This window comes from Primulina eburnea, chromosome 6, assembly GCF_022965805.1.
Source record: "Primulina eburnea isolate SZY01 chromosome 6, ASM2296580v1, whole genome shotgun sequence".
NCBI classification, from domain to species: domain Eukaryota; kingdom Viridiplantae; phylum Streptophyta; class Magnoliopsida; order Lamiales; family Gesneriaceae; genus Primulina; species Primulina eburnea.
Genome location: NC_133106.1, coordinates 2,272 through 14,552, shown reverse-complemented (window position 1 = coordinate 14,552; position 12,281 = coordinate 2,272). Strand labels below are relative to the sequence as shown.

General features: G+C 40.1%; 1 protein-coding gene across 1 annotated transcript; it reads left to right on the top strand.

Annotated features, from left to right (window-relative positions):
- The first annotated feature begins 244 nt into the window (after nucleotides 1-244).
- On the top strand, nucleotides 245-862 carry LOC140833276 (uncharacterized). Its single transcript, XM_073197658.1, has 2 exons — nucleotides 245-694; nucleotides 787-862. Exons 1-2 carry the CDS (start codon nucleotides 286-288, stop codon nucleotides 801-803), a joined length of 426 nt encoding a protein of 141 aa, XP_073053759.1. The 5' UTR covers nucleotides 245-285; the 3' UTR covers nucleotides 804-862.
- Nucleotides 863-12,281: the final 11,419 nt, after the last annotated feature.

The following is a 12,281-nucleotide window of genomic DNA, read 5'->3' as shown; positions in this document are numbered from 1 at the left end:
GACCAGCTGCACTCCTGAGGAATTGCAGACCTACAAGGATGCGACCATGACTTGAAGGCGAGGTGTTACATGCAGGCTTCGATGAACGATGAGCTGCAAAGGCGATTCGAGGATGCTAAGAATGCTGCTGACATTCATATGCACCTCAAGGAGCTCTTCGGTGAGCAAACTCGGCCTTTGAGGCATGCCACAGTAAAAGAGCTCATCACTTTACGCATGCGAGATGGGACTTCGGTCCATGAGCATGGCCTAAAGTTGATTGGGCTCGTGGACAAGCTCGTAGGCATGTATTTGGTGTTGCCTTCGGAGTTGAACACTGATGTGTTGCTGCTGTCGCTGCCTAGCTCTTTCGATCCTTTCGTTGTGAACTTCAATATGAACAAGCTCGATCCCAGCCTTGAAGAGTTGGTGAACATGCTTGTGACCTTTGAGTCCACAATCAAAAAGGAGAAGTCGGTTCTTTATGTGGGCTCTTCATCTGGCACGAAGACCGGTCCACCTGGGAAGGGAAAGAAGCGTTCTTTCCAGCGCCCCAAGAAGAGCGAGCCCTTGAAGAGGCAGACTCCGAGTCCCATAGTGGCAGCCGCGCCAGCCAAGGCTGAGAAGACAGTTGACGTCTGTCATCACTGCAAGAAGCCTGGACATTGGAGGCGTAACTGCAGGGAATATCTTGCGCAGAAGGGTTCTGGCAAAGGTATGTTCTTTATTGAAGTAAATATCTCAATTAACTCTACTTCTTGGGTATTGGATACCGGCTGTGGCTCACATCTCTGTAATAATTTGCAGGCGATGGGAAGAAGTAGAAGGCTCCGAGAGGGTGAGACCTTCTTGAGGATGGGCAATGAAACAAGGGTTGCTGCCAAGACCGTAGGAGATGTTTACTTGCTTTTGAACAATGATTTTAAGTTGGTTTTAAGAGATGTTTTATTTGTACCAGACTTGATTAAAAACATTATTTCCATTCCTATGCTTGATATTGATGGATTTTCTTGTTTATTTGACAAAGGTGTTTGCAATATTTACAAGAATGAATGTTTAGTTGGTACCGGTGAACTTGAAAACAATCTCTACACCTTAAAATTAAAAGATATTCCACTTAACAATGTCCAAACGATAACAACAACAAATAAGCGCAAACAAGATACTCTTAATTCGGCACAATTATGGCATGCTCGATTAGGTCATATTTCCCTAAGAAGGATGAACAAGCTAGTGGGAGTTGGCATGTTTGATATGTCCGATATTAATGCTCTCACGACTTGTGAATCCTGTCTAAAAGGAAAGATGACCAAAATTCCCTTTAAGGGCCATGCGAAGCGAGCCAAAGGGTTATTGGATTTGATCCATACCGATGTGTGCGGTCCACTTAGCATCACCACTAAGCATGGACATTCCTACTTCATCACCTTTACCGATGACTTTTCGAGGTATGGGTATGTGTATTTGATGAAATACAAGTCTGAAGCCTTTGAAAGGTTCAAAGAATTCAGAAGTGAAGTAGAGAAACAATTGGGACGAAGCATCAAGACACTTCGATCGGATCGAGGTGGTGAGTACTTGAGTGCCGAGTTCCAAGAGTATCTTAGAGAGAATGAGATTCTCTCGCAGTGGACTCCGCCCGCTACACCGCAGTTGAATGGTGTTTCGGAGCGTCGTAACCGGACTTTGATGGACATGGTTCGGTCTATGATGGGGTTCACGGAGTTGCCGCCATCCTTTTGGGGATATGCGCTTGAGACAGCGGCACTGTTGTTGAACAATGTCCATACAAAAGCAGTTGATAAGACACCATATGAGATATGGATGGGTAAGCCACCTAAATATTCTTATTTTAGAATATGGGAGTGCCCTGCTTATGTGAAGCAGGCAGTGGGAGATAAATTGGACAGTCGATCCATTTTATGTTACTTTGTGGGATATCCAAAGAATTCAGCTGGATATTATTTCTATCATCCCAAAGAAACAAAAGTGTTTGTTTCTAGGAATGCAACCTTTTTGGAAAAGGAATTTCTATTGGATAGAAAGGGCGAGATGATAGAACTCGAAGAGGTTCGAGAGACACCCACAGTTGTAGAACCCACACCCGAGGAGCCAAGTGAGGAGATACAAGCTCCTAGAAGATCCGAGAGGGTCTCGAGACCACCTGTGAGGTATGGTCTGCTTCTTGAAGAGGGCCATGATGAGCCCAATCTTGGATGTGATCCAAGGACCTTCAAGGAAGCGTTATCGGATGCCGATTCATCCAAGTGGCTTGAAGCAATGAAATCTGAGATGAATTCCATGCATTCGAACCAAGTGTGGAATCTTGTGGATCCACCCGAGGGAACTGTTCCCATAGGGTGTAAATGGATTTACAAGAGGAAACTTGGGGCGGATGGGAAGTATTGACCTTCAAGGCGCGATTGGTAGCAAAAAGGTATACTCAAAGGCAAGGTGTTGACTATGAGGAAACCTTTTCTCCAGTTGCGATGTTCAAGTCCATTAGGATATTGCTAGCCATAGCTGCATGGTATGACTATGAGATATGGCAGATGGATGTGAAGACAGCCTTCCTTAATGGGGATATTAAGGAAGAAATTTACATGTCTCAACCTGAAGGGTTTACATCCATCGGAAGTGAGCATATGGTATGCAAACTTCAAAGATCTATTTATGGTCTTAAGCAGGCATCGGGGAGTTGGAACCTCAGATTCGATAGTACAATCAAAGAGTTTGGTTTTACTAAGAATCCTGAGGAACCCTGTGTGTATAAGAAGGTCAGTGGGAGTGCTGTAACATACCTTGTTCTTTATGTTGATGAGATTCTATTCATTGGGAATGATGTAGGAATGTTGCAATCAACAAAGATATGGTTAGCAAGTAAGTTCTCAATGCAGGACTTGGGTGAAGCATCTTTTGTATTGGGAATACATATCCATAGAGATAGATCAAGAAGATTTCTTGGTCTCACCCAGTCCACATACATTGATACCATCGTGAAGCGGTTCTCGATGGATGAGTCCAAGAGAGGACATCTACCAATGTGTCATGGCGTGTCCCTATCCAAGTCTATGTCTCCCAAGACTGATGCAGAGATAGCGGCGATGACACGAATTCCGTATGCTTCGGCTATTGGTAGTATCATGTATGGGATGATATCTACACGTCCTGACGTGGCATTTGCACTAAGTGTAGTGAGTAGATATCAATCCAACCCTGGTCTTCCACACTGGAAAGCTGTGAAAGACATCCTCAAGTATTTGAGAAGGACCAATAAGTTGTTTTTGGTCTATGGGGGTGGAGAACTGAAATTGGAAGGCTATACCGACTCTAGCTTCCAAAGCGATGTTGATGACTCGAAGTCAACCTCCGGATTCATATTCATGCTCAATGGTGGTGATGTCTCTTGGAAGAGTTCCAAGCAAGACAGTACTGCGGATTCCACCACTGAGGCAGAATACATTGCTGCATCGGCTGCAGCAAAGGAGGCTGTTTGGATTAGGAATTTCGTCCAAGAGTTGGGCGTCATTCCTAATGGAGTTGCTCCTATCCCGGTGATGTGTGACAACACGGGAGCCATAGCTCAGGCGAAGGAGCCAAAGTCTCATCAGAAGTCCAAACATGTATTGAGAAAGTACCACATCCTCAGAGAGATCGTGGAAAGAGGAGATGTCGTGATTGACAAAGTCGGCTCCGCAGATAATGTTGCTGATCCACTAAATAAGCCTTTACCAGGACCATCGTTCGAGAAGCATCGCGAATCAATGGGTCTAAAGTATATAGGTAGTTGGCTCTAGTGCAAGTGGGAGATTGTTAGAGTAGGTGCACGTCGAGCCAAGTGTTGGCCGACTGTTCACGATGAAACTCTTTGTATAAACGATCTTTATTTTAATAATATTTGAATTTATTAATTTGGCGCATCTTTATCTTTATACCCATGCTAGTTGCATAGATAAAGTCCTTGAATATACAAATAGTAGAAAGAATATGAGATGCTCATATGATGAGTATCATGAAACTCATATTTGGAATACTGTATATTCTAAACCGTTCCTAGTCGATTCAGCCGCCACTAAGAATGATAAAGGCCGCTCGAGTTAGAGACTAGTATCTGCGATGTGAGTACCATGTTTCATTGGTAGGGGACATTGTGATGTCCGAACATGCAGATAGGTGCTCCTTGTAGAGTGCACTGAACAACCCTCCATAAAAGGACTTTCCAAGTGGTTCTCACTTATCGAGTGGAAAAGTCCTGGTTTATGGTTGTACAGAATTAGTCCTTATGACCCGGGACAACATTGAGACTCTATGTGCTAGAATTACACTTTGACTTGTTTACCGACTCTCATGGGGTCATCAGGTGGCAAGGTTGGGTGTTCTGTCGAAACACATATGAGTCGATGCATTGTAGTCGGGGATTCACCGCTTACCTACGGGTATGGATATCCTATGTGTTTTTCATGTATGTGTGGGTTGAAATCTCTGATCAGAGTATGGTGGTAATTATGAAAGGGGTTTCATAGATTACACCATCGATGCAACCACAACATGACACATAGTATCGATTCATTGACAACTCTCGATAAACCAATGGTTGTCGAATCGGTCGGGATATATGAGTTGAAGGGACCGTACTGTACGCTAACCATAATTGAATGGTTCTTGCAGGCACTATCATGTGATACCTAGGGAATCACGTAAGCGATGCTGCTAGGCGTTTAACGTGATTGGTTGGGTACTATCAGACTTGAGTTCTGACGTTCTTACTATCAAGGAGTTGATAAGTAAGAATGGAGCAATTGGGGTATGCTCGAATAAGGACATGTTTAGTCCGAATCACATAGAGATGTGAACCCACGGCTAGTTGTATCAATGAACCATTGAGGGCCACACAAGTACTGGCTTTGTAAATCCCGATGAGAAGTAAAATAGTTCAATATGTTGAACGGCTTATAAATGTGTTTATAAGCATAAAGAAAAATAGAAGTATGACTTCTATGAGAGAAATATAAATTTTAATTTATGGAAGTGTTCCTAGATTAAAATTTGGCCAATTGGATAATGTATGTGAAAATTGTGATTTTCATAAACATTATTATGGACTTAATTAAATTAATTCAAGTGTTGAATTAATTAAACACTAGTGGACCTAGTAGAGTCCAAATAATTAAATTAATTCAAGTGTTGGATTAATTAAATAACAATGGGCCTTGTAGAGCCCAATTGGAATTAATTATTTAACTAGTGGGCTTGAGTAAAATCAAGTAAAGTATAATTGGGCCCAAAATTGTTTGGGACAATTAAAAGTCCATGGGCCTTGTAATAGTTACAAGCCCACATGCAAAATATGCTAGGGTTTGCATGCTAGGGAGGTGAAGAGACTTTGAATACTTTTTAATAAAATAATGCATGGCATGGGGATCAACTTTTTCACTTTTCTCACACCCAAGTCTAGACTTCACTCCCTCATTCTACCTTGGTCTTGGCCGAAATTTTAAGGAAAAATTCTCTCCCATTTTTCTTCTCTCTTGTGTTCTTCAATTGTTGGAGAACACTTCTCATTGAAAAATCCTCTTGATTTTTCTAGTGCAAATCAAGAGGGGTTTTACATAGCTTGTGGTGGGCTTGATTTAGGAGCAAGGAGGAGGAGCTTGTAGACTTGTCTTCCATAAGAAGAGCTTAGTTGCTAGTCAACTAAGTTGGAGCCAACATCAACTTTTTAAAGTTGATAGGTAATAATCTCCTAAACATCCTATGCATGTTTTGATGTAGTTTTTGTAAATATTGCACAAATACTAGGTGGCCGAAAATTTCATGTTATTTTCTAAAATTTTATGCTTCCGTTGCGTTTCCGGCCACCGTAACCGGTCCGCTTTCAGATTGATAGTCACAACATCCTCCATTTAAAAGTGTGTTGTGAAACCAATCATATAAATTTCATAAAAAATTGGTTCAATTGTCATTCATTTTTAGATGAGTCTTCAAAACAAATAAAGTCTCATTAGGCAATATCGAACAACATAAAGAATTCATCTTTAGAGATGATGAATATTTAATATTTCAAGATTAAGAAAACGATATGAATTGAAACATGTCTCACATTAGTGGTATTTCAGGTTTTACAATGTTATCTCTTCATTAAGTTTTGTTGAGAATATTGTGGGCCATTATGAATACCAGAAGGTTAGTGGGAGCTTAATTATTATCAGAGTAATATAAGTATTTGAGCACTAAAAAGCTGCAAAATGTTTTGGGATACTTTTAAGGTATTAAAGTTTTACATGTTTATATGAGACGAATTGACAATTTGGAAAGTGATTTGCTACTTTCATTATTGAGTCAAAATTCTTCATTGAAGCACTATTGTGTGGTGTATTTTAAGGAGTTTCATTATTGGCTTAGAATTATGGATTCCATGTCTAAGCCATTAAGATTATATTACTGCAATTCAGTTATGGTCTTTGTGACTAAAGTGGTGGTCGAATTAAGTATATCGACATAATGTATTTTAAATCGTTGGAGAACGTGTTAATAAAGTGGTCATTAAACACGTTAGCACTGAATTGATGATCTTTTAACCTAAAGGCATGCAAATTTCAGATGTTAAAGGATCATATGGTAATTACTGATGGATTTGATTCCATAATAAATTTATGTTATATACATTTGGTTTTGATAATGAAACACATTCAGTTATGATATTTCTCATATTCAGTTATGTACATATTCAGTTATCTTGAGAAAAATATCAATAAAATTGGACCTCGAATAAACATTGGGTTTATTCATTAAGTTATACAGATTTGAGAGACATAATGCATTGTAATACATGGAAGATAATACTCGCTTCTAGATGACCTATCGCCATGATTCATGTATTTTGTTTTCTCCTATGGTAAATGAAATATATGTGTCAAGTGGGAGAATGTAAGAAATATGACACATGTTTAAAAGAGACGTAGCGTGTAGGAATTGGCGACGACCAAAACATGCGTACACGTTTCTTCTTCTGAACATTCAGACTCTCACATTCACTCATTGATGGTATGAGTTTGTCTATAAATACCAAAGACATTGAGGTCCCTAGATACACACTCTCATACAGAATAATACACCATCTATAGAGAGATTGTAGTGTTTAGAAGGCTTCAACCGGAAGAAAAAACAGAGAAATCAAAATGATTCAATGACCGGAGATAACGCTCGATTTAGCTTCCGCATATTTGTTTATCATGTTTATATACGTACAGAAACATGATTTTTAGAGAAAAACTCTAACAATTTAAAGTCAAGATTCCTGAAAGTCTGAAACCCCAAACTCATCAACCTCCCCTTTGGTTTTCATACTAACAAAGAAAATTTAACTACATTTTAATATGAATAGAATTTTTATGAGACGGTATCACATATTTAAATAATTGAGACGAGTCGACCCAGTTTACAACTTGAGTGAAAATAATATTTTATCATAAAAATTAATTTTTTTTCATAGATCTGGTCGGGTAAGAGAACTATCTTACAAAATTGACTCGTGAGATGATCTCATAGGAGTTTTGTGTTTACATATTACATATATCATACGAGGTTATCCACAACTTTGAAATTTTACAAAATAAAAAATTGTTAATTTCTATGTTTTTGTTTTCATTTATTCAAGTGAAGTTAGCCCAATACGTAAGTAAGTAATCCAGTTTGGTTGGTTTTGTTAATTCCAGAAGAATATCAGATCAACTCATTTACGAGCATATGAATAGTGTAACCCTGACCCACATCCCGCGCAGGGGTCGGGTAAAAAAAATGGTAGTGTGATGTCATTCTCAAAGAAGACAAACAAATTGTTTGGCTTTCTAAACGTCACAAATACGGCTTCGTATGAAAAAATTAAAACTTATCTTCAAGAAAAATTCCATTAACAGGATAATACCTGATGATATCCTGGAAAGGGCTTGGGTCATTCTTGGACTCGGGTGGAAAGAGAACTTACATGAGTCAAATTTTAATTGCTGCAAAGAGTAGAGCATAGGTAAAATTTAGACATGGTTATCCAGCCCGACCAGGGTGACCAGGGTTCTCCATCCCGATCAAGGTACTTTCGCCCGAGGGTGACCAGGGTTCTCCAACCCTACCCAGTGTACTTTCGCCGGGGTTCAGGTCACCCGAACAGTATGAGTCACATGCATTATTAGCATGATAGTCAGTGCCCATGACAAGACCCGAACAGTATGGGTCGCCATGCCTATTAACAGATGACAGGGCATGGGCAGTTGTCGGATGACATGGTATGGGAAGTTGTCAGAGTACAGGGCATGAGCACCTGTCTAATCAGGAACAATGTTCATGTACTATAATCGAGGTCATATTCTCTCCTATAAATACCCAAGTTTGCTCATTTAACAAGGATGGCAATCTACTGCATTCAATAAATTCTCTCTCTATTTGGTGAACCCTGAACTGACTTGAGCGTCGGAGTGGCTACGTCGAAAACCATTCCGGCGCCCCACTGACTTATCTTGTTAAGTGTGTGCAGATTGTCTCACCAGGGCAGTACAGGGCCAGACCTCCCGGGCAGAACAGGCCAGACCACCCGGGCAGTACATGCCAGACCTCCCGGGCAGACCAGGCCAGACCACCCGGGCAGTACAGGCCATACCTCCCGGGCAGACCACGCCAGACCATGCCAGACTACCCGGACATCATCATTGGCGCCGTCTGTGAGAAATCAGATCTATAGAGTGATGATACCCTAGAAAGGGCTTGGGTCATTCTTGGACTCGGGCGGAAAGAGAACTTACACGAGTCAAATTTTAATTTGATGCAAGAGTAGAGCATATGTAAAATTTAGACAGGGTTCTCCACCCGACCAGGGTACTTTCGCCCGACCAGGTGACCAGGGTTCTCCATCCCGACCAGGGTACTTTCACCCAGGGTGACCAGGGTTCTCCATCCCGACAAGGGTACGTTCGCCCGACCGGGGTGAACCAGGGTTCTCCATCCTGACCAGGGTACTTTCGCCCGCTCAGGGTGACCAGGGTTCTCCATCCCGACCAGGATACTTTCGCCCGACCAGGGTGACCAGGGTTCTCCATCCCGACCAGGTACTTCGTCCACCAGAGTGACCAGGGTTCTCCATCCCGACTAGGGTAACTTTCGCCCGACCAGGGTTGAAACGTCTGCCTTTTTTATTGCTTGAAAAGTACTAGAATTGTTTTTTTAAAATATTTCGGCCAACTCAAATAACACATGAAAAGATTGTTCCTTCCTCTTTAATAAAAACCTCGATCAACTAGTATTCAAAAATTCAGAGTAAAATAATCATACAACAAAATTGTCTACTGTTTACCAACCCTAAAAAAGCAATTAATTTTAAAAGTAAAGCCCATACTAAACCTCTTAAAATCATAATAAATATCTTAAAAATCTTTAACTTAATCATAAAGCATAATGCGGAAAGTAGCGCTGGTCCTCGGGTTGTGTGCACCTTCAGTCCAGTAGTATCACCCATCAAGACCTCCCTTAATATCACCTGCATCCATCACATCTAGTGAGTCTAAAGACTCAACACACCAAATCTTTGTAACAAATAATACATAATAAAACCAATGCAACAGTGAAAATACTTTTACGTAAAATAACATTTTCGTGATAGCATTAACATGAACATCTCCTTTACCTTTTCCTCAAATCATAACATGACATAATCGTTTTCATGATCATAACATTATCCTTTTCCTTTATTGGATTCAGATCGTTAATTGTGACTTTCTCAATCCTCAAAAGTCGATGGTACCATCTACATGAAACCACAGTACTGGCGGCGGGGACATCAGCGACCAGGATCATCAACTGAGGCCTTGGCCTATCCTCATCATAACCTCATATCCTCATAGTCACAATTGACTTCACTTTCATCAATATTTTCATCACTTTATGAAATCGTGCATAAATATGTTTTCTTTTGAAATCAAGCATGCACCATGTAATTTTAAATGTCAACTGTAATCATAAAATTTCATGGACATTTAAAATAAATCATGAACATTTCATAAGCATTTAATAATACTCTCGTAATATCATAAAAAAAATATTTAGGGCACTGCCATGACCTTTACTCATTCCCGATGTAAAAAGACCGTTTTACCCTGGACTCGACATTTACTTTTTCGACTTTTTTCTTGATTTATTGACTCTAACATGTCCCAAATAATTATTTAAAATTTACATGAATTTTTTCATAATTATATTTGGCTTAAATGTTAGAATTTTTCAATTATTTTCCTTAATTGTTTGAACAGTGTTTTAATCTCGAAAAATACCAAACTTTAATATAAAATTCCTAAATTATAAATTCAGTCCTTTATATTTATTTTTGCTTTGCTTATGACCACGACTCGACTCCCGAGAACCATTTTTCAATTTTCTTTATTTAAAAATCCTCATTTGACACCTAAGCTTCAACCCCGAGCCAACTTTTGATTTTTACGAGTTACCCCGAACCATGTCGAGCCAAAACGTTCCAACATGTTAAATTACCTACTAGACTCTAAGTTTGTCAAGGTATCCATCAAATCCAAAAACAAGCTGCCCCACGTGACATCGATTCTGGCCGAGAATCACACCTGCATGGACTCCATTTGTGATCGGTGAGCCCAGCCGACGTTCTACCACCCACACCCAACCACTGAACGATTACTTAGGACCCTATTGAACCTTCCTAGCTCAGCCCGTGCCCCACGCATCGAGCCCTCAGCGCCTGGAGTAGCGCAAACCCATGCACCAATCTGTGTAGGGTTCTCGAGCTCGGGAAAGGAGTCCTAGCATGGCTAGGACTCTCACACTGACTCATGACAACCTATGGCTAGTGTCCTGACCCAAGCCAAGGCCAAGCCTTACCCGAAAACATGAAACCCGATCGCCAATCCCGTGACAGCAACCGGTGCAAGCAGTATTCGTTTCCATTCTCTTTTTTTTTTATTGTGTCGATGGTCTAAGCGTGGGTGTGCTTGTTTTTAAAACATGTGTAGCCTTTCTGGTCACAGCCTAATCATCAGGCAGTCCCTATACATGTAAGACATGAATCGGCACATAAAAACGTTAGATCATAGCATGTATATGTGAAAACCGAATATTCTGGAATAAAACTTCGTGTTCTTCGTGCATACATAAATTAAATCGATACTATGATGTAATGGATGAGAAAAGGAAGACATAGGCGTGCCTTTGCGTTATATACGCACGAAATGCCGACGACGACGAGGAACAGAGAGAACCGAGGCTAGCTTCCCTTAAAACTTTGAAAGAAAAGCTACGTCTTCCCACGACCGAGAGTCTGCTGCTTGCGCCGAGGGAAAGCTTTTGCTTTTGATAAATTTGAGCGGCGTGAGTATGAGAGTCTAGCTTAGGGTTTATTTTTTTTATATGCTAATTAATTTATTAAATAGACTTAAGGGACTCTAATTAGCTCCTAATTAAGCCAACTAATGCTAGTTAGGATTTAATAAACTTATAAAATGGTTTTCATAAAAATAGTTAGGTGGTTAAGTAAAACCGACTGCTTAAAATTCGTATTTTGGTTGAAAATCCAACCCCGATAAAAATTAGTCCCGGCGTATAAAATCATCTCAAAATTCCATGTTTTTCAAATATATGAGAAAAACCATATCCTTATATTAAATAATTAAAAATAGTTATTTAAATAAAACATTTTTACATTTTTCAGCCCCCGGTCTCCGTTCCTCGATCGCACTCGAATATCCTTAAAAATACAATTTATGCAGAATGACAATAAAAATCATATTTAAACGAGTAAGCATGTATGTCACATAATTAGTTAGCAATTAAAATAACTTAATTTCCCATTTTTCATATTTTCTAGATTTGCATGCAGTTGAGTTACGTCTTCTTAATTTTGGACCTTACAATTCCTCCCCCCTTAAATAAAATTTCGTCCTCGAAATTAGAACTTACCGAGTAACTCTGGATAGCGACTCATCAAGTCCTCCCGGTTTCCCAAGTAGCTTCTTCTTCCGAGTGATTCAGCCACTTGACTTTGACCATTGGAATGACTTTTTACGCAATCTCCTCTCTTGCCTTGCTAAGATCTGGACATGCCTTTCCTCATATGTCATATATGGAGTTAGTTGAAGAGGTTCATAATTAAGTACACGTGATGGATTAGACATGTACTTCCGCAGCATTGAAACATGGAACACGTTGTGAACTCCTGAAATTGCTGGTGGCAATGCCACTCTATAGGCTAGTGTCCCAATCCTCTCCAAGATCTCAAACAGACCTATAAATCTTGG